The following is a 24824-nucleotide window of genomic DNA, read 5'->3' on the forward strand; positions in this document are numbered from 1 at the left end:
AATAATGAATAATCTTTTCATTTTTGAAAATTACTTATGAGGTCAGAAAATGTCTAGCATTACTGTACAATGTTTTGAACCTGATACAAATGATTCAAATGCAAACTGTGTTCAAATAATGATGTTATCTATGTTTTCTTTAGCTGGTTATCTGTAAGTACAGTTACAGATGACAGAAACCTGACTCTGAATTCATTCATTCCTTTGTAAATCTGATCGTGGGTCATTGTCTCGACATGAGAGACGTAATACAATGGATCAGACTGTCGTGGCGTCTCTAATGTACTGGTATAAGTGATGATGGTAGTTCTGTTTCACTTCGATGAGAGAACTACCAGAAAACTGAGCAAAACTTCAGTCTTATACAAAACCGAAGCCAAACCTGCCTGTAAGGAATGACGTAACGAATAACGGAACCTCTGGACCAATCAAATGCCGCCGCTGAGGCTGACTCAGCCAATCACAGACGCACTGCTTTAATCGCTGTGTCGCCGTCAACCACTGTCTACTAGCTAGTTTAGCATCTAGCTGGCTAAGAGGCTAACCTTCAGCAACACACAAATACTTCTTTACGCCCTTTGCTATGTGTGTGGATTGAAATTCCCAAAGTTACCAGTCGTCCAAGAGGCTAAATCGAAGATCCGGTTGAAGGTAAAGACTCGTGTTTACTTCTCTAATCGGTTGTAGCTAGCTAAGCGTCGCAGGAGGGGGCGCAAAATGACACTTAACGTGATGTTGATGTTAATTTCGGGCTATTTAGCAACGGTAGCAGATACAGTCTAATGAAACTTTGTGCAAAACCCCCCAAGCTGTTTGGGTGTGTAATCAGCCACACCTTTAATAAATCTGGTGATATAATTAGGTCCTGTTATTCTCAAAAGTGTTGCCTTTCCAGTTTGGGCGTTTCATTCTGTATTCTTCCACTAGAGGGATGAAATTAACTTTCTTCTCATGATTAAATAATATTCCTCATGAATGTCATATTGTTAGTTGCTGACATTTGTCGCTTTCTTCAACTTATTTTTTGCCTTCACCTTTCATTTCTGTCCTATTTGTGCCTAAGTGTCTAAACATAAGACTATTTCATGTCTTTTTTTTGTCTCCATGCATAACTTGGATGTGAACTTCCTCCTCAGATGCAGTTCATGCTGTTATTCAGCCGTCAGGGAAAACTGCGGCTACAGAAATGGTATGTTCCTCTGTCTGACAAGGAGAGGAAGAAGATCTCCAGAGACCTGGTCCAGACCATACTGGCCAGAAAGCCCAAGATGTGCAGCTTTTTGGAGTGGAGGGACCTTAAGATTGTCTACAAGAGGTGAGTGAATGAGGGACAGTAAACCTGCCTGTCGTTAGCCTCATAGTATAATTGCTTAAGTCATATTTCTGTCCAAACTGTGATATCTGTACAACTTTACTTTCCTAACACTGCTGCTTCATTTTTCCATCATTGGCTGTAATCTGAAAAAGTGTGACTTTGGCAATAAGGCTAAAGGTGTGGTCTAATAACAGTCTCTCTTTAGTAGCATTTACTGGATATGTTGCTGTTTACACACAGACATCTGTGCTGTTAAATAGATATAAACAGACAACACATTGTGCAGCCAAACATCCACAGAAGTTGGTGGTGATAGTGGATGGAGTGAGAAGAAATAACTGTTCAAAGTTGAAGAAATGCTCAAACTATCATCAACTAAACAAAGACACTGATAATTGTGTAGTAGTATTAAAAAAACCCAACATGCTGCCTATATACAGATTAGATAGTGCAGCACAAGTAATGAGAAGGACAAACAAATTTGCATGAGTTTATTTTACTTAAGTCAAGACTTTAAATCATTGTTATCTGTGATGGCTTTCTCTCACGATTCCTGTCTACCTTCTATCTTAAAAAAAAGAACAGTTTAGAAAACAAGTCATGTCCTGCTTCAATGTCATTTTACTTTGAATTTTAGTGTTGTCACTCTGCTGAAAATCTGAAAAATGAGTGGTGCTCCATTTTAATAAGAACAGAACACTTAAAAATATGTTCTACAATGTTTTCAACAGCAATTAACAATAATGCGTTTCAAAGAAAATGCATTCTTTGTAACAGGATGTTAAATGGAGGTTTGGTTTGTAAAGGTACTTTTCATTCTTTAAAGATTATTACAGCAGAGTGAAGTTCAAAGTGCCCCAAAACAAGTGTGTTATGTCCACTTAGGGTTGTTTATTGAAACCAGTAATTCAGTGAAATTTAGTTGAACACTAAGATTTTTTGGCATTTTGATCTCGCCGTCTGTTGTGTGGAGAAAGCCAGCAACACCCCCTCTTTAATAACAGTTGGACAATGAAGGACTATGATCCAAATGTACAAAGAGTGCCTGATTTGTTATAAAAATACAAATCATTACATTCACACTGAGAGAAAACTAATAAACATAAAAAACAAAACAGCCAAGCAACAGGGACATGCAACTGCAGTATTTAACGTGTTTTTCTGTGTAACTATGATTTTCACTCCCTGATATACAAGGTAGAAGTCAACACAAAAAACGTAGTACACATGAAGGGGTTGATGACAATTGATGAGGATGTATGTTTGTTTATTCTAGGGACATGATGATAAATTCTTATAAATACACTGTTTTAAAATGAAAAATGCAATAGATCCATTATTATTCCTTTAAAAATCTTAGTGACATTAAAATTACTACAGTGCTAATAATAGTTAACTACAAGTCAGATGTTGTAATGTCAGAGCATTTGTGTCATTTCATTTGAGTTGTGGGGATTTTTAATCACACATTTTCAGGTCTAAATATCAACAGTAATGAGAAATCGTTATTATCCATGTGGGTAAGAGTATTCTGTTGCTTTTCAGCATCTAAGCCTCCAATATTCATACACATACACCACCAACTTATGTACTGCTTTTTATTCTCTCCTTTTTGTGTGTGTGTGTTGTAGGTATGCGAGCCTGTATTTCTGCTGTGCAGTAGAGGATCAGGATAATGAACTGATCACCCTGGAGATCATCCACAGATATGTGGAGCTGCTGGACAAGTATTTTGGCAGCGTGAGTCTCTGACATTTAAAAAGCTCATGGATTTTCTGGGTGAAAAATGTTCACTAGACAGGATCTCTGACATGTTTCCGTTTGTTGTGTCACAGGTGTGTGAGCTGGATATTATCTTCAACTTTGAAAAGGCCTACTTCATCCTGGATGAGTTCCTGCTGGGCGGAGAGGCTCAGGAGACCTCTAAGAAGAATGTGCTGAAGGCAATCGAGCAAGCCGACCTGCTGCAGGAGGTACACACACACATCTTCAGCACCACATTGTTCAGCCCATAGCAGCTCTCTGACCTGATTATTCATTGTTAAATCAACAGTCCAAAACATGAACATAGTCAGGCATACTTGACTCTAAAATACTGAAAATCTACATATTTTCACATTTGATTGTGGAACCAGCAAATGTTGATACAACTTTAATAAGTAATCAAGGAGAGCAATTAACAATAAGTGGCCTCAACATCTATTTGAAAGAAAAATTTAATCTTGGTGTGAAAAATTAGAATACAGACCCCAACACAAAACTTTGCCAAAATGCCTTTAAGCATACACCGAATCCAAATAACCTTTATTACTATTATCACAAATTTGAAAAAAAAAAAAAATTAGGGAGCTTCCAGCAGTCTTTCCTATGAAGTTAAAGGTTGTTTATGTAACAGTCACACTTGGTCCTGTGGTTACATGATGTTCATGCTGCAGTCATTTGTTGACTCCCTTTCTGGGATAACAGTAGTTGGTGTGACACACTGCTCCTGCTATAGAGGAGCAGAGGGGAGAAAATGAACAACTCATGAGTGAGTTTAAGGATTTTTCTGAAAAAAAAATACAATCCAGGTCCTCTGTAGAGAATCAGTGCACAGATTTTTATAGATGTGGTGTGATCTGTTGACACAGTGGAAATAAAAGCTATTCTGTGTAAATGTCTCCACATATTCATGTTGCTCTTTTAGTGAACAAGCAAAATGGCCCTCCAAGGTATACTGAAAGTAAATAAAGAACATAATAGAACTCCACACAGACAGAGGTGGCTGTACCATGGCCAAATGAACATAATAAATTCATAATGTAACTGGATTACTTATTGTAATAGGTTAATGATTTTCATTTGTTCACCTAATCGTATAAGGTATATAGTTTTAATGAAGAAAACAATTTTTCACTTACAATCTGTCCTGGAAAAAAATGTGATTTGTCCATAATGGTGACAAAATGGAGATCGACCACGTCACCCTAGCCCTTAGAACACGATTTATTTTGGTAGTCTACAAGAGAAACATCAGTCAACTGAATGCATAACTTATTTCACTTGTAGCCTTTTTTTTTTTTTTTTACCTTGTTGTACTGCACACCTCTCATTTTTTTTCCTTGTGCTGGTTCACACAAGCAAACGCAGCCCAGCATGTTTCTGTTCCTGTCTAGATGTAGTCATTTGCAGATGACAGAGTAAGTGCTCAGCGGTGTATTTTTAGCCAAGCATGCAGCACTATTGTTATTATGACACGGCTGACTGTACAGGCCTGAGACGGGTTTAACCCCGTAGAGTTAAACCCTTCTCCTGTCCTCATCATATATTTAATCACCGACAGTTCTATTTGTTTTATGTGGGAGCAGTTCTTTACTTTCCAAAAGGAACAATCTCAATGATTTTGTTCCTCTTTTGCCCACAGGAGGCCGAGGCACCACGGAGCGTTTTAGAGGAAATCGGGCTGACATAGATCATCACGCTGCCTCGCAGTTCCTCTTTCTCCCTCATTCAGACCTGGAACGTTTCATCTCTACCCCGTCCCCTCCTGGTCCCTGTGTCAGTGTTGTATCACCATCTATGTACTGAATGATTCTGTACCGTATTATCCTGTATTGTCCTTTACCGTGGTGCCAATGGTGGTGTTAATGTGTCTTCTGTGTAAAACTCCCTCACTGTATTCTGCAGCACGATTACCCACTCTCATAACATGAAAAACTCCACAGACGACAATGTAGCGATGGCATTTGACATGAAAACTCCAGCATCGTGTTATAACCGTTCACTAATCGCAGATGTATTTGCTGTTTGGCTTAAGAGAACTTTTCAAGGTGCTGTTGAAAGAACTACATACACTGTTGAAACTTTTTATACATGGGGGAAATTCAACCCACCAAATAAATAAAATCAAGCACCCACAATCAGTATCAGTGTAGACATTTGTGTTTGGTCAATCTCCTGCAGAAATTTACCATGTTCAATTTCTTTTTGCTTCACATTAGCTGTTTCTATGTGATTAGTGTCATGTATGTTGAAAATGTTATTCAGTCGCCTTTTTGTTGCGCTTTTTTCCTGATTAAAAATGTCTTTATTGGCCTCTGGAGATTAATCTTAGGTCCTTCCCTCTCTCAGTCTTATTTAGTCAGGACAAGATAGTGACACGACTTTAAAAACACTATTTTATGCATTATGAGACTTCAGCTTATTCTTAAAGACGAACATTTATGACCAAAGAACACTGTGTTTTCCTGTCTCTATAGCTTCTATAAAAGGCAAACATGGCAGAAAAGGGATTTAAAACTGCAGGATGTTTCACGTGGAAGTTATTTGGCCACAATATTACAGTATTACATTATTCCAGTCGATCTGAAGACTTTGGCCAATTAAAACTTTCTTTGCGTAGTAGGAGTTGGGTAGTAACTGCACATATCAGGGTTTATCATTATTCTTTTCTTCTATGGGGCAAGAAACAAGCCAACAAACTGAATACATCCTCACCGTGCTGTGCTGTAGGTATTTTTGTTGAATATTCATCACTGAACAAGTATCATGTTCATGTTTGGTTTGTGCAAAATAAATCACATAATTTTGTATTAAACACTGCCAACACATTTGCCAACATTTTCTTATATTGGAAAGATATTAACAATAAATGTATTGGAAAAGTGAACCAGTTTGTAGATGTTTATGTTGTTTTTATTCTTGCAAGAATGTGTTACCCTGGTTGAAACATAGACAGAATAGTAGCATCAGTAGCATATTTAACATCTGTACACACTGGTAACAGGTTGTAATTTATCCAGTAGGTTATTCCTCCTTTTATATTCACAGATTTTTAACAGGAGAAAAAAAATGAACTAAAACTGCAAATGCTAAGAAGTACTAATGTTACCATTTTCACCAGGCTCAGTTTTTATTTCTGTGTTCGCGCAGTCACTTGTTACTTCCGGACCGCTCTTGCTGTCTCTGTCGTCTCCTCCCTGATGCTGCTCTGTGTCTTTTATCTCTAGACTGGGACTTGAAGGATTCTCCTTTCAGATTCCCCAGATGAAGTCGCCCCCTCGTCTCTTTTCTTCTTGTGTTTCTTCTTACTCTTTTTCTTGCTCTTTTTTGAGTGTTTATGATGTCGATGCGAGCTGCCTTCAACTTTAGGGGTTTTCTCCTTTTTGTTGTCTTTCTTGGGGCTCTGGTTTTCGCTTCTTCCAGACCCGTCGCTGTCCTCTCCACCACTGTCTCTACTTTCACTTCTATACTTGTGCTCCCTGCCTGCATCTCTGCTCCTCTTCCTCCGTCTGTCTCTGTCTCTACTTCGACTCCTCGACTTGTCTCTGCTTCTGCTGCGATACCTGGCTCTGCTCCTGTCGCTGTATCTGGACCTGGACCCCCGTTGGTCCTCCCTCTGCTGATGGGATGTTCTCCTGTCTCTGCTCCTGCTCCTCCGTCGGTCTCCCTCTGGTCTGCTGTGGGATCTCTCAGACCGTGGCGGGCTTCTGCTGCTGCGACGCTGCCTCCACGATCTGTCTCCGTATCGCTCCGAGTGCCACCCGTCTCTACGGCTTCTCCTGACGCTGGCGTCCGGTGACAAGTGCAGGTCTCTGTCCGCTTCCCAGAATTCGTTACCGGGGTTTCGGAATACATGCAGAAAGTTACAGTGCTTCCCTTTAGGACACTTCTGTCTGTCAAACAACCCTTAAAAGAAAAGCAGATTAAAGTCAGTCAGCCTGACCGTGGAAAGTGAACTTCTGTCGAGGTATTTCAGCTCCACTCACCACATATGGCATTCTTCCACCGTGTAACAGGACAAAATTCACAATGAAGCTGACGACCTGCGTACCACCTCCCATTAAACTTGATGAAAGCCTCTTTACACTGTTCCTCCCTGGACCACAACGAGAAAGGAAGAGTTTGTAATAAAACGTCATTTTTAGATTTCTACATTTTTTTTCTATTTGAAAAATCTGGGCAATTAATGAAATGGAATGTGCTTTATAAGCATGTATGTTGTGAACATCATCAAGCATCAAACTGAACTGAGGACAAACTAGAACAACAACAATATAAATGAAAAAAATTAAGTATAGATGGGCAGTACTGTGCAAAAGTTTTGGGCCATAAGTAGGTTTGTTTTTTAAGAGGAGCATGATGATATATTATAATGTACAAATGCATTTCTCAGTCTTTTTTACAAGATATAACTGAAATATAGAACAGCATTAACAACAGGAAATTCAGAAAAAACAGACAGAAGTATCCATTTTTTAGTGTGACGTTCCTTTGTAAGATGTCTTGAACTCTTCTGTGCGGACAGTATGAGATTTACAGAGCGAATCTTCTGGTGTTTCACAACAGCTTTCATTCAATACATGTCTAAAGTGTCTTATTGTTCGGGAACAGCGATCACATTAAATACTGTCTCCTGTGGAAGCCATATAGTGGCTGTCTCTATATTTTAGTGAATTTTTAAGGCTGCACACAATATTCCCCTCTATTTTCTTGTTGTATTTTAATAAAGAGACTGAGAAAAAGATACTATGCTCATTACAACTAAAAAAAACAACATACCTAAGGGTGACCTAAGGCTTCTGCACTGTACTGTACATAAGGAATCGAGAGCTCATTAAGGACGGAGGGATAATATATAGAAAAAAACAGGAAAAGCAAAACAGACACAAATAATTAACAGTCAATGTTCAAAAGCCAAGCAGTACCCCCCCCCCCCCCCCCCCCCCAAAAAAAAAAAATCTGCCTGAAAAAATATCCAATGACCCTGTAGGTAATAAAGAATTTTTACTGTTGTATTATATTTGTGAGTCTTTTGACTTTTCCTGTCTTTAATAATATAAATCCTCTAAAAAATAAGCAAAAATAAAAAGTTGTAATCCTTACGTGTCAAACTGAATGTAAACGTTTCCTCTCAAATGTGACTCATGATTGCAGCTAACCTAAAAAAAAAAAACAGGGAAAAAAAGGATGGTACTGGTTAACAATAATAAAACATTTTAGTCTCAACTTTTCTTATTTTAATCACATACTAAGGTCCACACTTCCAGGTGAATTGGTCAGTAGTAGTAGTTGATCCATCATCTGGAACAGAACCTGCTCCTTCCAAACTGGGCTGAACTAGACGTTACCTCTCTAACCCCTTAATGCTGCTTCATGATACAGGCCCATGATCAGTCTCAGTCTTAGTTCAGTGTTTCAGTATTTGTCCTACACATCACATGACCACAGATCGGATATATTAAAGACAAACATGAAGCAACCAATGCAATGTGATATGATTCAAACTATTGAGATACTATATGATGTTGTTCAGCACAATTCAATGCAGAGTAAGGTGAGGAAAAAAATATATCTTATTTGTTTTTACTGACCTTAAACAGAACATTATTTGACCAATATAGCATGGGAATTTGACCTATTTCCAATGTAGAATAATTACATACAGAAAGGAAAAGTCCAGTAATATTCACCTGAAATTTACTTTTTTTGTACCAACAGAATATACAGTTGTGGAAAAAATTATGAGACCACCCCCTTGTTTTCTTCAATTTCTTGTTCATTTTAATGCCTGGTACAACTAAAGGTACATTTGTTTGGACAAATATAATGATAACAACAAAAATAGCTCAATAGAGTTTAATTTCAGAGCTGATATCGAACCATTTTCCATGTTTTCTTGATAATAACCAAAATCACTTCAGTTCTTACATCAATATCTATGGCATTGTACTGACAAAAACAGTGCTTTTAGACATTCCATGTTTTCTTTTCTGTCTCTTTTAGTCACATGATACACACAGGAGTTAGTACTTGATTGCATAACCATTGTTTTTGATAACTTTCAATGGTCTAAGAATTGTTTCCGCGACTGTATTTATCTAGTTGACTGGTTAAATTGTCTAGATCTATGTTGTCTATTTATTTTCAGCATAGGTAATTTCTGACTTAAATCTGCTGATTTCAATGTAATTTAAAGATCTTCACCTTAATTCTTGCTACACATTCTACAAAACATTTCATAGCACTCCTACACAATGGCTATCACTTCCGTTCAAAATACAGAATCAAGAATGTCTTACCTTGAACTGCACCACCTTGCCAACACTCCTGAACTCCGGCAGCACGTCATGGTAAAAGTCAATGAAGTGTTCCTGCAGGTCCTCCTCACTGTGTTCTAAACCAGCATCCATTTCATAATCATCTCGCCGCGACTGCTCCATGCCAAATGTTACAAACATACTACGGATCATCAGAGTCGGGCTGCTAGCAGGATAATCATGCTTCCGGGAACATCTAGTTACAAGACAAAAGACAGAAAACATACGCTTCACACACAACTATACACATAGTAGTGGGTTTGTTTTTCAAAAACAAGTGAAAGGGCACCTGTCTCCAAATCGACATGCTCCTGTCTTAAGGAAGAATGGACAGTTGGCTACGTCACGCTCTGTGCCGTAGTTCTCTGAATTCTCAGTCACTGGAGCCTCAGGGTTCATCCATGGCCCTCCATTTTCTAACTGTAAGTGAAAACATGAGCAAATAAGTAAAACATAATGTATAACTATACCTTGACCACACTAACTAAGATGTGGAGGAATTTTCATAAATATAGTTGTGGAAAAAATTACTAGACCACCCCCTTGTTTTCTTCAATTTTTTGCTCATTTTAATGCCTGGTACAACTAAAGGTACATTTGTTTGGACAAATATAATGATAACAACAAAACAGCTCATAAGAGTTTAATTTCAGAGCTGATATCTAGCCATTTTCCATGTTTTCTTGATAATAACCAAAATCACTTCAGTTCTTACATCAGTAGCAATGGCATTGTACTGACAAAAACAGTGCTTTTAGGCATTCCATGTTTTCTTTTCTGTCTGTTTTAGTCATGATGCACACAGGGGGGTTACTACTTGATAACATAACCAGTGTTTTGATGACTTTTGATGGTCTAATAATTTTTTGCGCAACTCTATGATCAAAAACATCTGTGTCTTCAAACCTGATCACAGGATTTTTCAAGGAACTGCATCACAAGAACTACTCTCCTAAGTTTTTGTCACTTTACCACTTTCAGACCAAGACCCAGCTATTCAGAGTACTACAGTCACAGTATTCACTGTTTGATTTTTATCCAAAATGTTAATTCATTTTCATGGTCATTTACAGTCTGTAATTTCTGAAATCTGGTACATTAATGTACCACACTGGTGGCATTTGACAATGTATATCCATATAGTATACCTATATCTTTCCAGGAATTCAGAGCTGAAAACACGTTTTTATTGGCAAGAAAAAAAAAAAATGCCTTTGACCTTTTGACCCAACAGTTATTAATTCATAGTGAATATTTCAAAAGGAATCTGTTTAATGCAACATTTTATGGGTGTTTTTACCTGACTTTCAGCTTCGTCCAACCTTTTCTGAACAGCCTCCTACAAATGGTGCAAAGACATGGCTGGTAAAAATATGCAGAGGTCAACATACAGTAGCATATCTGTTTACGGTGTGTTAAGACCACATTGATAAGGACTGTACAACTGGCATGTGGATATTTATGGGTTTCTGAAAAAGTTTTCACAAACACATTTCACACCAAGTAAAAGATACATCCGGGTTGTGAGAGCTGAAGGTGCTGGTAAGGGATTTTCTCTTTGTATCTTAGTTAAGGAGTAGGTTGGCTGCTTGTGCTACTCGGTCAAGGAAATTTTGAACAACAGTATAAGACAAGAGCACATTTTTTTCAAAAGAAATATTGAGATGATGCAAAATAATTCATCGAGAGCCAACGGTGCTGATAAGGCAGTATTTGAGACTAAGTAAAAGAGGATATATTTCTCTTTCTTTCTATCCTCCTGGGGCCCATTTCACCTCTCTGTCTCGCTTCTCCCGCTGCTTCTTCTCTTCTTCTTCTTGCTCTCTTCTCTGCTGGGCCTCCCACTCCTCTTTTATCATCCGCTGTGAAACACAGAAGGTATTTAAATGACAATAAAAATTTTAAAAACAGCTTTGTCTGTGCTTTGAGAGGCAAAGTAAAAAACAGGAAGAGGAAGGATACAATCAATGGTGAAGATGTGAGACAGCAAAGTGTAAAAGAATATATTTAAGTAATGAATACTTAAAATGTTTCAAAAAAGCAATAAAAACAAATAAAAAGACTTTAAAAGAGAACAAAACACAACGTGCTGCGCACTTTTAATCACCCTCGGCCAAATACAGTGTAAGATTCTGTTGAAAGTTACTGCCCTATAATTTAGATTAGATTGTCTTTGTGTAAAACTTATTACACACACATTTATATTTGAAAGTGCTCAGATATTGTAACTGCACAAGGCCATTTGACCTTGAAAAAGTAGGTCAAGGTCACCTATTTTCAATAGGCTCCTGCTCAATACATCCACAGAATAAATTTGGAGCAGATTTCTCAATTCAGATAATGCAATTATGTTGCTGAATGGACAGACGGACGGACGGACAGACAGGCGACGAAACATAGCGCATACAAATAAACATTACATCACCTCCTCCTCTTCTTTTTTTTTCCTTGCAGCTTCTTCCCTCTCACATTTAAGTTTAAACTCCTCCTGAGCGAGCCGCTCTCTTTCCAACCACTCCTCATGTAGCCGCTGTCTGAGAAAGCATGTCAGACACAAATCATCTCAGTGTTTCCTCTGTACTGATTGAGCAGCAGTGAAAGGAAAGTCTCAACATTACAAACATACAGCTCTGGAATAACTGTTAGACCACTGTGATGTGCTGTTCTGTGCCCCTTCTTGGTGAAATCAGTCTGCATTGTCTTCTGAAGGCTGTAATAAATGGCTGTTTTATTTCATTTCTTTTAATGATGCCTATCTCACTGTGCTCCTCTTTATGAAATATCAAGCAATTCTATTCCCTTGGTAGATTTATACATTACATTAGCCTCTATTAACCTTATACTTGTAACTGAAGTACATCATAATAGGTTTTCTACTTTGTTGTCTCATGTAAAATTTGATGTTGTTTGAGTAGTTTGAGTATTTTGTGTTTTTTTTTTTTTTTTTTTAACATAATTTGTTATTAATGCAATTGTGTGAATTCCTACCAAAAAACACAGGTGGTGTATTAGTATTTACAACACTGTATTTGTATAAAAATACTGGAGTGTAGGTTTCATTGCTGTGTTGTATAATTTAGTTACCCAGAACCAAACTAAGTGCAGTAAAAATAGTTTCTGCAAAATCATTTAACTGATTCTTGACAATATAACCTCAACTTTAAACATAACCATGACCCTAACACCAAAAAATACTAGACAAAACTAGACTTTAGCACCTCAGCTTTATGAAACGTATAAAGAATAGCCTACAGCTGTAACTGTTATTGTACAGTGTGTATTTTTGTGCTCTCTGTCTTCATATTTGCCCAACAGCACAGTCATCTTATTGGTGAGAACTACTGTACCTTTCCTTCTTAGTAGTCTCATCTTCTTCATCATCATCATCTTCTTCTTCAGCCTCCTCAAATGTATGACTTTCTCCATTTTCTAAACCTGAAATGAGTAAATGAATGGGCTGTTGAAGACACAACTCTTTACAAGATAAATTAGTGCAACTTGACAGGACCCCATCATTGCAGCAACTGTATCTTCATACCAATGTCTCTGGCCTGAGCTAGAGCCTGACGTTTCCGTTTCCTTCTCCCTTTCCTTAGGGCAGCCCTGCGCTGCTTTTGGCTGAAAAGGAGGTTACAGTGGAAATGAAAGAGATCAAACTTGTGAAAAACGCACAACTGAGTCATATACTTCTCTGCAAGCATTTCACAGAGTAGACACCTGCACTAAGAATTAAATACTTGAAAAATTAGGAGTGTACCTGAACTAAATGGGACATAAAACGTACTTTAAATAATTATAATAAAATACCAGTCAGTATGAAGCAGTTTCTATTATTTTCCGTAACGCTATCGAACAGGCGTGCAGTAGTTGCACCATTAGCTTAGCTGTTTAATACCTTTGGGTGTACAAGCAACTATTGGAAACATACTCTCAAAAACAACCCAATAAAGTCGAAAGGAAAATACACACCTTAAAACAGGAGCAGAGATCACTGGGGTATCAGAGGCTGCCATCGTAGCTAGCACAGCTAACGTTAGCACGACAACTTACTTTACGAAAGCTTATTTCTCATCAGCGTTTAGCAAAAATAAAAGTTAGACCAACTATTCACTGATGCAACACGTTATTCTCAAATCATAACAGGTTCAGCAAGATTCTGGTGTTATATGTGTGATAAAGTTAGGAGCATGAAGATCTATTTCGCTCATGAATCAAACAGGAAGAAGTATGGCGTATATGAAGTACTTCCGGTTCAAGCAAAAAAAAAATTTAAAAATAAAAAAATAAATAAAATAAAATACATTTATAGACCTTTTGTTTTCCTTTCTTTCTTTAAAAAACACAGAGCCATACGAGTTTGCACTTAGCTATTTAACCCTCCGGTATCCGGGTGTGCCTTTTAGGCACACTTTGCACTTTGTGTAAAAAAACTTCATATTATTTTTCACAATTTAAATAAGGTTAGAATTCAAAAGTTGTTCATTTTTGCATGATCTTTAAAATTCTGGCCACCAACTAAAATGTGCACATTGTAAACAAAAGAAAATTACAAGATTAGCATCTGTCACGCACTATTTCTTCCATTTGATCTGTATGATCAGGGCTGACCTGGATTTACAAAAATAAAATCAAATTAGAGCAGAAAAATAAATCAATATATAATATTTAATAATTTGATTTATAGGTGTGCATTTTTCGCACACTTGGTGACAGATGCTAGTATTTTTGAACATTTGACCTAGCGCCAAAAATAATTATGCAAATTAACCAATGTTAGTGTTAATCACTGACATATGCCAGGCTGCAGAAATCAAATAATATGTGATCCACTTTTTATGTAGTATATTGAAAAAAAAAAAAAAAAAAACAACCTTTTTGGGTGTTTTGCATCCACACACACAAAAAAAAAGTTTGTTTACATTACAAACACAGCATTTAAAGGGTTAAAAATTGTGACAATTATTGAGTATTTGGTATTTTTATTTATGGCTCAAGTTGATGAACTAGAAAAAAAGTGTAAAAGAATTAAAAACAAACTGTATAAAAAATTTTTTGACATTATTCCACAAGTGTGCGAAAAAGGCACACTTGGTGCTTAGTAAGGGCCTTGCTGGATGGGATACTGGAGGGTTAATACTTCAAAAATGTTTCCCTTCAAAACAGTTTAGTCTCAATATTCCCAGTTCATTGCATGATAAAGTATATTTTTAAAAATCGTTCACTTAACATTAAGGGACAATAAAGCTTTTACGTTTATTTATTCCAATGACATTTTGCTAGAAGAACTATGTCATTCATGTTTTTCTCACAATAAAACCTGAAATCATACTAAAATGAACACAATCTTAAATATGTATGTTAATGCTAAGTAAGACCTTTTTATAACCTGAAAAACACAGACACAGATTGGAAAGATTTGTTTATTAATGTACATCAACTGCCAAAAAATACTGCAAGTAAACAAAAATGTTGGCAAAAAGCATCCTCTTCTTAACAAAAAAACAAAAACAAAAAAAAAACCTGACCAAAATATAAAAACTGTCATTGCATTGCAGAATTCACATAGCATAGCAGCATAGCACATGCCTTAATACTCCTTTAGGTACTCTGGCTGCTGTTGCTTAACAAACACATAAACAAAGCATTTAATATCTGTATTTATGGTTAATGTTTAAAATAAGCTGAAATATTTGATGGTTCAGACTCCAACCATTGAGTAGGCTGTTTTGTAACATTTCCAATACCACCATTTATCCTTTGTAAAGACTGAAGTGAAATCTCCCTGTCCAAATTATATCTGCATTCACAGATGAGTGTGTTCTTGAGCCTTTTATTAAGGCTTCCCTGATGTCCCTGACATATTTCCTCCCTGTCATTCACTCTTTTTGTTTGCAGTGGACCTTGACAGGAAGAAGGCAGGCCTGGTGGAGCAGCGATAGCACAGAAACTGAGGCACCAGAGCATAGAGGACGTTGACCAACAAGAAGACAGTCTGGCTGTCAGCAGGTACTCTGTAGGAGAATGGCGTCCGAGTGTGAAGAGACGCACCGATATGAGAGAACTGGGCCTGTGAAGTGAATCAGAGAGAGAGCAGGCAGGGTAATGACTAAAGGCTCTGCAGCTCCAATATTCACACTCACAGAACACTGATTTCTTCCACTGCTTACTCATGGCAACTTGTGTTTCTGAAATTACATGTGTCTCTTGCAAGTAAGAAAATGTTTTTACTGAAAAACACAGCCAGCGAAGTCTTATTTTATATGTAAGCTTAAACTGATCTTTTTGTTTTTCAGAATCTTAATTTGAAATCATTTTGATGCTGTTTGCAAAGTTTGTGGTAGATTTAGAGTCATCTTTTCTCCTTTTTCTGAGTGTTTCTTACGATAAGATTCTTGTGTCATACGTTGCTTGTGAAGCTACTTAACATCAATATAAGAATAAACACATTATATAAGAACAAAAAAAAATATGAATAGGAGCAGTATGTACTACAAACATAAAATAAAAAATAATGCAGGTATCGTGCCTCTAAAAGTTGTTACAGAAAAGATGCATAGTACACTGTAAAAAAAAATCCTGTTGTTTTTACGGAAAAAAACTGGCAGCTGTGGTTTCCAGAACAATACTGGAAAAAACACATCCAACTGTAAACATATTTACGGAGGAACATGTGGATTTAACATTTTAAACATGTAAATGGACTGCACTTGTTTATTTTCTCCACTTTCATGGTGTCCAAAGCACTTTCCAAATCCACCAGATCCAACTGGGACCAGTGTCTTCCATGGACGCTTGGACATATGGACAGTCGGAGCCAGGATTCAAACCACCAACCCTTTGGTTACTGGACGAGCCACTCTACCAACTCTACCAACCCATTCATTTACAAATTTAAAATGGTACATTGTTAAATGTTTACTTTTTTATAACTTTTTTATATTTAAAAAAAAAAAAAAAAAAAGCAAATACGCCGTTATTTCGACATTATGGTCTTGCAATTTAAACAGCACCACATTGTTTTTCAATTTACAGTTTTATTTTCTACAAGCAGTAGAAATACATAATTTCTACATACAAATCTGGTTTTGTTCACATTCTCTTCCTGTAAAAACTACAGCTAGATTTGATTTAATCGTTAACATAAAAATCTTTTCAAATAAACAACTCTGCATCGTATTGTCACTTACAATTTTTTTATGTTGGAATTTTACAACTTTTTGGTGTTAATTCTACAGTCATTTTTTTACAGTGTACTGTTACCAATAATATCCCTACTGACAGTCAGAGACTGTTGCATGAATCAGTTTCTGTTTATGTTTCAGTGCCTGTTCTACAGAATGGGAGGATTTATACAGAGTAATGGGCACAGGCAGAAAATATCTGCACTTAGTAACTAATTTTTTATACTGCAGAAGGAGTTCATGGTCAAATGGATTCATACACTGTTGCCCACAAAGTTAGAATAATTTTGGTTTTCAGACACATTCCTCCTTTTATCCCTGTTTATACACATCAGTAATAACCTTTTACCAAGTGCAGTGATTACATACTGAATCCCAGTTACACTTTATCGATCAAGAATAAATCACATTGTTACAATTATGTAATGAGAAAAGGTTAATATATTTTATTTGGTCTTTATGGGTTATCATTGCCTCTTCTACAATAAATCATGTATTATTATGCTTGACTAGACATTAAATTGTACATGTTTTGCAATTTAACAGGAAAAAATAAAACAATATGTGAAGCAATAAAATAATATAAAACAGGTAGTTTTAGGGTTGATTTTTAGCCTAGAATGAACCAGAGGCTGAATACAACCTTATCAAATTGTGCTTATGCTTGTGAACACAGTCCTGTACTTTTCAGTAAAGCAGACTCTTTACTGTTACCTTTTCAATGAAAGTCACCCAAAAAAAAAAATTACAAATGACTTGTATCGTAGCAACCATTGCTGTCTGAGCATCAGCTTCTCTATTAATAGCTTGTCCGAACAGCTGACATTTAAGTGAATACCACCAATACCTCCATTCCTCACGGTCTGAAGTCATCTTCTGCCCTTATCCCACTGGTGAGTGATGCGTCAGCTTGCAGTTCAGACACAATAGTTGCTTTGTGCTTTATAGATGTGACTGGCTACACTGGCTGTTCCTATCACTCTTTGGAATTTCCATTTTTGGATGTAACAATTTTGCTCATTCAGACTATGTGTGGTCGTAAAGAGCTGCTTGAATTTGACCGCACTTGAGAAAACCTCAACATTCTGCAACCGAAATATTACACAGAAAGGCAGATGAGTTACACAACAACTGTGACTTGGCCACAGGCACTTTCTCGGTGTGATGTTGTCTTATTTAACTGAAACAATGATGTCATTTGAGAAGTATGAATGTTATAGGAGTAGATTTTATATCTAAGTTTGAAGTATTCTTCCATATTAAATTCTGCCATTTTCAGTAACTTACCTATGAAAGTGTGTATTACACATTGTAACAGAAAACATAGTTCAGACAGTGTTTGTATCTGTTTTTGGGCTATGGTGATGTAATTTATATGTAGTGTCCACTCTGTGTCCGCAGTCTTTCATTCTGTTCTGAGATTCATAACTGGGGACAGTTATGGAATATATTGCTGCTGATTGGATGAGGAAGCTGGGTAGCTGTCACTGGGAGTTAAAAAAGAACAGCATTGAATTTGGTTTTTATAAAGCACTGCTTGTCACACTACCAATTTATATTAAATTAAATTAAATACAGATCAAGTACACATTGCACCAATTCCCAGGTTTTTGTTCTTACAAAAGACATACACTCACAAATACCTCTCAAGATCTAAATCATTTGTTTAGTTTAAGTGAACTGATTAGAAAAATATATGTGCATGTTTTGTTTGTCATGGTGTGGTGTGATTTACATAAGCCCGTTTTACACAGAGATCCTTGACTGATCCTGACTGATTTCCACAGCCAAGCCAAAGGAGTGATAGAAGTGAGACAGGCTGGACTTTTACACAGCGGACCTGCGTTCTGGAATCAAAGGGGTGGTGACACAGTGCAGTGTATAGTGTGACGTATCACTTTCCCGAGCATAGCGGTGTCGCTAACCTCTCCAGAGTCTGCCCGTCTTTCACCGTTCCACAAATGTTAGCATGGATAGAGTCCTCCGCCTGAAGTGACAACAGCTCGCAGATCTCGGCATCTCCCCTGTTCGACATCTTTCTGGTTGCTTTGATATGTTTGTTTACTGTACACAGCCCGCACTCATTTTTAAATCCCCCCAATGCAGGGGTCACACACACAATACGTCATCAAAAACGACACCTTGGTTGCATAACGAAAGGTGTTCCTTTTACACAGTGTTCCAGAATCATGATTCCACCTTTATCATGGCTCTGTTACTACCTCCAGACGTGTTACAGAGTCGAGACAGAGGCGGGACCAAATGATCCCACCATTTCATTTACAAAGATGTCATTCCAGAATAAAGGTGAAATATTCTGAAGTGCTGTATAAACGGGGCTATAGTGTATGTGCAATATAGCTGTACTTTATATCGATGTATTGCAGTTGTATTTCTTGCAGACTGTCCTCAATACATATAAATAAAAGTTAAAAACAAAAAGGAAAAAAAAAAAAAAATCCTCCAGAGGCAGTGCTACAATATCACACCTCTTCTATGGATGGTCTTTAGAGCCCTGCTCAACAAGCAACAATACATCAGGGCTTCCCCACCCTTTTGCAGGCGGCATATAGCGGCAGGTGTGATGTTGAGTACATTGTCCAAGAGCAACAGGTGGCAGGCAATGCTGTGGTAAACTTACTTCTTTTGAGTGCTTTAAAGTGTTGGCTACATACCTATTCAATCAGATTCAGGTAGTATAAGCTGTGTGAATTGGTCACATTGCTGTTATTAAATCTGGTAAAGTGCTGAACATGTGTCCATTTTCATTTTCATAAAAGACACTAGCTTTTTGTTTTTGTTTTCTAATAAAATGAACTAGACATCACAATTGAGAAACCCACTGTGACCTAACTTGAACCTGAAGGTAGGTCTAATCAGCCTTATGCAAAGTCTTTTACTGGACGGTTTAGTTCACCTTGATCACCAGCCAAGATCCAGGAATAAACCAGCAGAACCTACCTGTGCCAAAGCCCCCGAGTGTACAAGAGCTAGGTCTGGCATCCATTCACATCCTGGGACCAGCAGCCCATAAAGAGTAATGATGTAGTATGGTCCAGAGTACAGCATGTTTGCTAACATCTGACAAACACAGACACTGTTCAGTTTCAGTAAACAGATCTGTGTAGAGATTGAGTTTGGATGAAAATGTGGTCACTCATTTACCTGTACTTTTGGATAAGCTGAAGGATCTTTGAGGTAAGGTTCATACTGTTGTGTGTAGTCCTGACACCATTCGCTGGAACAATCCAGGGCAATCTGAAATACATGTATCATGAACTACAGAAGCACGGGGAATTTATCATCCTTCTGTAGATCAAGGATCTATTCAAGGTTCTCACCAGGCCTCTGAAGACACAGAAAGCAAAAGCAGGAATGAGGTAGATAACAAAGAGTAAGTCTAGTGGTCTTTGAAGCAAGCTCCTCCTGTTAGTCTTCTGGATGCTCTGATGGAGAAAAAGAATCAAAAACTTTCTGACATACAACATATTACGACAAAAACACATTTACATTTAGTCAGCTGAGGGTCTTACTGTCAGCTCCTGTGTGGAAGGCTGGCTGAAGATGCGGAAGCAGGCCCAGACAGATACTGTGACATATAGCAAATGCAGGAGGTAAAAAGGGCCAACGTGAGTCCCATATTTTCCTGGAAAACAGGGCAGATCAATATAATATGTAAAAAGAGTTGAAAGAAAGCTAAAGAAGCAATAACCTAATAAATAACTATTCATTTGTGTAAGAAAAAAAAAGCACAGTTTCAACCTGCCTTTCCCAAACTTAGGACCCAACATATGTTATGGACATGATTCATTAGGTTAAGTAAAATGCATAACAGATAAATGGAATTCATTTCCTAACTAAATACCAAAGAGACATTCTTTTTGTCTTCGCTACAGTGGTGTGTTCAGGTCAGATGTTGTATACATAACCCTAAATGTGTTTTAAGTGAGAAGGTGAACAGTAACCAAAGCTTCAGTGAGCAATGTTGGAGTAAATCTACAGAATTTCCCTGGTCCAAAGAAGAATTGTTTCACTGCAACAAAGTCAGTCAGTCGTGTTTGTTGTACGATAGCGATGAAATTCTTTGTTTGGTACTAGTGTACTGCTGTACTGATGTTACAGACCCGGATTTCTCTTTTGGGTTTTGAGCTGCAAAGGTTTGGGAAACCCAGATTTGGACTATTGTTATCCTCTCATTGCGGTGATGAAAAGGGTTGGGGGGTAAGTTTACATGGACTAGCCATCCAATTATTTTTAGTGTACTTACCCACAGCATTCCCAAGAATGTAGACTATGGCACACATGAGAAAGGATCCAACCCAGTAGAGACCTATGGCTCTGTAACTGTCCCTGTGCAAACCACGCAACACTGCCATTGTCAAAGCCAGATGAACACATTATATTTACAAAAACTATAGATAAACAAACAGACAGACAGACAGACAGACAGACAGACAGACAGACAGACAGACAGAGGGAGGGAGAGAGAGAGAGAGAGAGACAGACAGACAGACAGACAGAGAGATAGATAGATACATACATACATACATATTTTTGGCTTTAAAATTAAACACTTACTCCCATGTTATTGCAGCAATCACAAGTAGATACATGAGATAATGCACACAGCCATCCCAATAGGAGATCATGTGCCCATGTGCTGTATTGATATGTGGATCTGCCTAAAATACAGGTTATATTTATTTATCAGTACCAACAAGTGAAGACACACACTGCACATGCAATTCACAAACAGCTCAAGACTTGCCTGTCTGAGGTAAAAGGTCACAAATCCATCAATGATGTTATCCTGCTCCAGCCCGATGATCAGATTGACAACGCTGAGGAATGCAAACACTGCGTACACTGAACACACACACACACACACACACACACACACACACACACACACACACACACACACACACACACACTGTACATTTAGTTTAGTTTTAGTGTTTGACAAACATGATGCTAACTTAGGCTACTGTTGATCAGTTTTAACCACCACAAGATTTTAGATGAAAAGGAATGATATTTTGCTTTTTTTTAAAAAAATGGAATTATACATTTTAAAACATTTCCCTGTGCTCTCCATAAACTGTAAATGCTCTGCTTGGGTCTGAATTCTTCATTCATTCAACTCCACAGGTGGTTTTGAGCACTAGGCCTTCAAATGCACATGAGCCACTTCACGCCCCGCCCCCTCCAGGTTGTTGGCTGTGCTACTCTGTCCTTTTCAACCAATAACTAAACATTTTAGGTAATCAGCTCAAAGTTTGGACATATTTGCAGTTTTTACTACAACTGCTGCTGCTGACAAACAATTATGTCTACAAGGAGAAATGTTCATTAGAAGTCTTGACCTTATATATGCAAACGTAGTTGTTGTTGTTTACTTTGTCTTATTGTTTACTTTATTGTGTATTCATTTGTGTTGCCTTCATGGACTTGTATGTATGTATGTATGTATGTATGTACTTATTTATGTATTTATTCTCTGATATGTCAATATGGGTGTGTATGTGAGGATGATAAGTGAGGTTAATTACTTACAAAAGATCTAAGGGACTTGACTTTTCATATATTGATGATCAGATCAGAAGCTAAAGGATAGACTGTTGTGTGGAGAATGGGTGGGATTAAATAAATTATACTTCTTCCCACTCCTTTTCGAATGTGCAAATGAGGTCATGTATATGTATAAGTTTTGGGTTTTTTTCCATGACTTCTTACTACCTGGTTAATTTCTAAGGACTAAGTAAGATTAATGTGTCTTGTTGCATATTCAAAATAAACTAAAAAAAAAAAAAAAAAAAAACAATGTCATGATCTAACTAGTGATAGACCTAACAAATTAAACAGGAATTAAAACAGATTGTAGAAATCCAATCGATTTTTTCCTAAATGAATATAAAAATAGCTTTGCAACACCTGGAGGGTTCAAATTCAAACTATGAACTATTAGGGTCCAAATACACAAAGAAATGTACCAAAGACTAATAAAAATGGGTTTAACAAAATATGACCCCTTTAACACAAACACATACTATCATTCCATTACACTGACGATGAACCATTAATGAAATTCCTAAACAGAGATGTGTGAATGCATACCATAGAAAAGAGGGTCTGCTGGAGCCTTCTTCTTGAGCATAAACCGGACTGAGATGGTTAGGGTGATAACTGTGGTACACCCAGCGAAGACGAAAGCTTCAGCACTAAGATGACAATGAAAAACACTTTTCCAAATGTCTGATAAATAGGAGTATTTGAGTAGTAAGTTACAGATCCGTTGATGAGCTGTAAAACGCACTCACCTATTGTTGTAAATAAGTGAATTAAATAAATAACAGATGGGGATGGACATCAAGGAGAGCATAAACACACCCGTCCCTGCAGACGCGCTCATCGCGGACCTGTGTGGAGCGACTCCCGGTTGGATGAGGCTTTGAAATGTCGAGAAACCGGTGGTGATTAATCCGCAGTAAACACTCGTGTAAGAGTCACATTTTAAGGGTGGCACGAAAAGTCTCAGTGCGTCCAACAAAAACAAGACAGACAACTGTGTGTGCGCCTCCTGTTTACATGCTCTGTCCTGATCTGCTTCTGCTTTTCACTGCTTCCTTTACCTTTACCCCCTCCCACACACACACGCACACATACACACACACACACACACACACACACACACACACACACACACACATATATATATATATACACACACACACACACACATACATATACATATACACACACATATACACACACATACACACACACACTGACACGAACGGATGTTGTGTTTTATCTGCTTCAGGACTGACTTAAATCCATCCTGAATGTAGAACTACATGATCCTGTGTTAGTGCAGAGTCCATGCGTCTATCAGCCTATATGTCAGGAGTAGGACTCATTTATTACTTAACTGTCTCCTGTCTGCTTTTATGAATGTGACACTGTCATCAAGCGGTCGACCAGAGAACTTCAAGAGGACACATCAAAAAATACACTGGGTTACAAAAAAATGTTTTTTGCAAGTTGTCTAGGTTTTTTCAACTGAATTAGAACCATTTTGCACCGCTAAATCCAAAAATGACATCTGTTTTTCTCTATCAGGTCAGGTTTTTTTTTTTTTTTTTTTTGCGAATTTGATTTGGAAAAATTTGATCTTCTCACAAAATTGATTACATTTTTGTGACTTTATCAGTTGATTTTTTATATAGTTCTCATCCAAAATAGGTTTTAAGAGGAAAAAAATCATTTTCTAACAGGATGTATTTATTATCTATTATGTATTCACCGCAGATGTAGCAGAATACATCAGGCTTAATTTTGCAAGATCTTCTAGTCGAAGCCATTTCATTCACCTGTAATATTAAAAAAAAAACCTTAATCATAAATTGGCAAAAGTAAAATCTTCAGAACTCGTTTATTGCAAGAAATACGAAAGAATTTTGTATCATATGATGTGAAAATGCCCATAAATGTAAGCAAAAATGTTCAAAAGCCAATATGTAGCATAGTTCAGAAAGTTGACCTGATTGAGCAAAATGAATGTGATTTTTTGGATTCAGCACACCAAAATGATCCTAAATCAGCTCAAAAAACTTCAACAATAAATTTGTTGTTGACCAGTGATATAGACTAATTAAAATTCTACAATTTTTTTAGGAATGATTTGCTTCAGAGATTAAATGTGCTAAATGTTACGTATTTTAACCCTTTCAAGCACGAATTATGAGAACCTTAATCAAAATGTTTTCCTGAGTGTTTTTATTCCTCTTTAGGCATGAAAAAAACAAAGCAATTGAAAATTTTCTTCTGAAAAATAAATAAATTAAAGAATTAAAGAAAAATAATAAATAAAAATAAAAACATGAAAAAAAAATAATAATGAAAAAAAAAAATCTTATGAACCTATTTTTCATGAAGTTGCAAAAATGTCCACTCACCTGGACATCACACATTTAATTTTTGATGCACAGAAACATGTATTTACTGATAAATTGTGTGAAAACTATGGGGAGGGCTTGTGATTCTGGGGGTTTATGCTCAGGAGAGATGTACATAATGTTACTTAATGTTAGAATCTGAGGAATACGGGGGTATATTGTTGACTACAGAGGGAAGAGGGTTTTTTTGTTTGTTTGTTTGTTTGTTTGTTTGTTTGGGAACCGTTTATTAGTTGTTTTATGGAGATAAAGAAGTTTGTATATTGTCAGACCCACACTCCGGAGTTAAAAG

At 37.1% G+C, this 24824-nt stretch overlaps 3 protein-coding genes across 4 annotated transcripts; 1 reads left to right on the forward strand and 2 right to left on the reverse strand.

The window, feature by feature from the left end:
* Positions 1 to 463: 463 nt before the first annotated feature.
* On the forward strand, positions 464 to 5963 carry LOC115437180 (AP-1 complex subunit sigma-2-like). Its single transcript, XM_030160362.1, has 5 exons — positions 464 to 651; positions 1137 to 1315; positions 2947 to 3055; positions 3151 to 3288; positions 4719 to 5963. Exons 2-5 carry the CDS (start codon positions 1137 to 1139, stop codon positions 4764 to 4766), a joined length of 474 nt encoding a protein of 157 aa, XP_030016222.1. The 5' UTR covers positions 464 to 651; the 3' UTR covers positions 4767 to 5963.
* zrsr2 (zinc finger (CCCH type), RNA-binding motif and serine/arginine rich 2) lies at positions 5964 to 13639 on the reverse strand. 2 transcript variants are annotated; one of them, XM_030160333.1, is made up of 11 exons: positions 13363 to 13639; positions 12932 to 13011; positions 12741 to 12822; positions 11819 to 11927; positions 11169 to 11255; positions 10694 to 10732; positions 9683 to 9813; positions 9376 to 9589; positions 8180 to 8235; positions 7063 to 7172; positions 5964 to 6982 (listed from the first exon to the last, which is right to left on the reverse strand). In XM_030160333.1, the coding sequence occupies exons 1-11, from the start codon at positions 13404 to 13406 to the stop codon at positions 6300 to 6302; spliced, it is 1635 nt and encodes a 544-aa protein (XP_030016193.1). In that variant the 5' UTR covers positions 13407 to 13639; the 3' UTR covers positions 5964 to 6299. The 2 variants fall into 2 exon arrangements, with proteins under 2 accessions (XP_030016193.1, XP_030016184.1); XM_030160324.1 differs by having other exon boundaries at positions 12741 to 12828; positions 13363 to 13638.
* A 1019-nt stretch (positions 13640 to 14658) lies between these two features.
* Positions 14659 to 23208, reverse strand: LOC115437175 (transmembrane 6 superfamily member 1). Its single transcript, XM_030160347.1, has 10 exons — positions 22895 to 23208; positions 22692 to 22795; positions 21343 to 21440; positions 21153 to 21256; positions 20842 to 20924; positions 20108 to 20220; positions 19916 to 20020; positions 19740 to 19832; positions 19536 to 19655; positions 14659 to 15460 (listed from the first exon to the last, which is right to left on the reverse strand). The coding sequence occupies exons 1-10, from the start codon at positions 22984 to 22986 to the stop codon at positions 15266 to 15268; spliced, it is 1107 nt and encodes a 368-aa protein (XP_030016207.1). The 5' UTR covers positions 22987 to 23208; the 3' UTR covers positions 14659 to 15265.
* Positions 23209 to 24824: the final 1616 nt, after the last annotated feature.

This window comes from Sphaeramia orbicularis, chromosome 3 (assembly GCF_902148855.1).
Source record: "Sphaeramia orbicularis chromosome 3, fSphaOr1.1, whole genome shotgun sequence".
Taxonomy (NCBI): Eukaryota; Metazoa; Chordata; class Actinopteri; order Kurtiformes; family Apogonidae; genus Sphaeramia; species Sphaeramia orbicularis.

Excerpts from the sequence above, each read along its gene's own strand:
- zrsr2 (XM_030160324.1), bottom strand. The coding sequence starts at position 13,406 with ATGGCAGCCTCTGATACCCCAGTGATCTCTGCTCCTGTTTTAAG. Across the intron at positions 13,012-13,362 it reads ATCTCTGCTCCTGTTTTAAG|CCAAAAGCAGCGCAGGGCTG; the intron begins GTGTGTATTTTC and ends CCTCCTTTTCAG. Across the intron at positions 9,814-10,693 it reads TGGACGAAGCTGAAAGTCAG|TTAGAAAATGGAGGGCCATG; the intron begins GTAAAAACACCC and ends TTTCACTTACAG.
- LOC115437180 (XM_030160362.1), top strand. The coding sequence starts at position 1,137 with ATGCAGTTCATGCTGTTATTCAGCCGTCAGGGAAAACTGCGGCTACAG. Across the intron at positions 1,316-2,946 it reads CTTAAGATTGTCTACAAGAG|GTATGCGAGCCTGTATTTCT; the intron begins GTGAGTGAATGA and ends TGTGTGTTGTAG. Across the intron at positions 3,056-3,150 it reads TGGACAAGTATTTTGGCAGC|GTGTGTGAGCTGGATATTAT; the intron begins GTGAGTCTCTGA and ends GTTGTGTCACAG.
- LOC115437175 (XM_030160347.1), bottom strand. The coding sequence starts at position 22,986 with ATGAGCGCGTCTGCAGGGACGGGTGTGTTTATGCTCTCCTTGATGTCC. Across the intron at positions 20,021-20,107 it reads CTTCCACACAGGAGCTGACA|AGCATCCAGAAGACTAACAG; the intron begins GTAAGACCCTCA and ends TTTCTCCATCAG. Across the intron at positions 19,656-19,739 it reads CAGCTTATCCAAAAGTACAG|ATGTTAGCAAACATGCTGTA; the intron begins GTAAATGAGTGA and ends TGTGTTTGTCAG.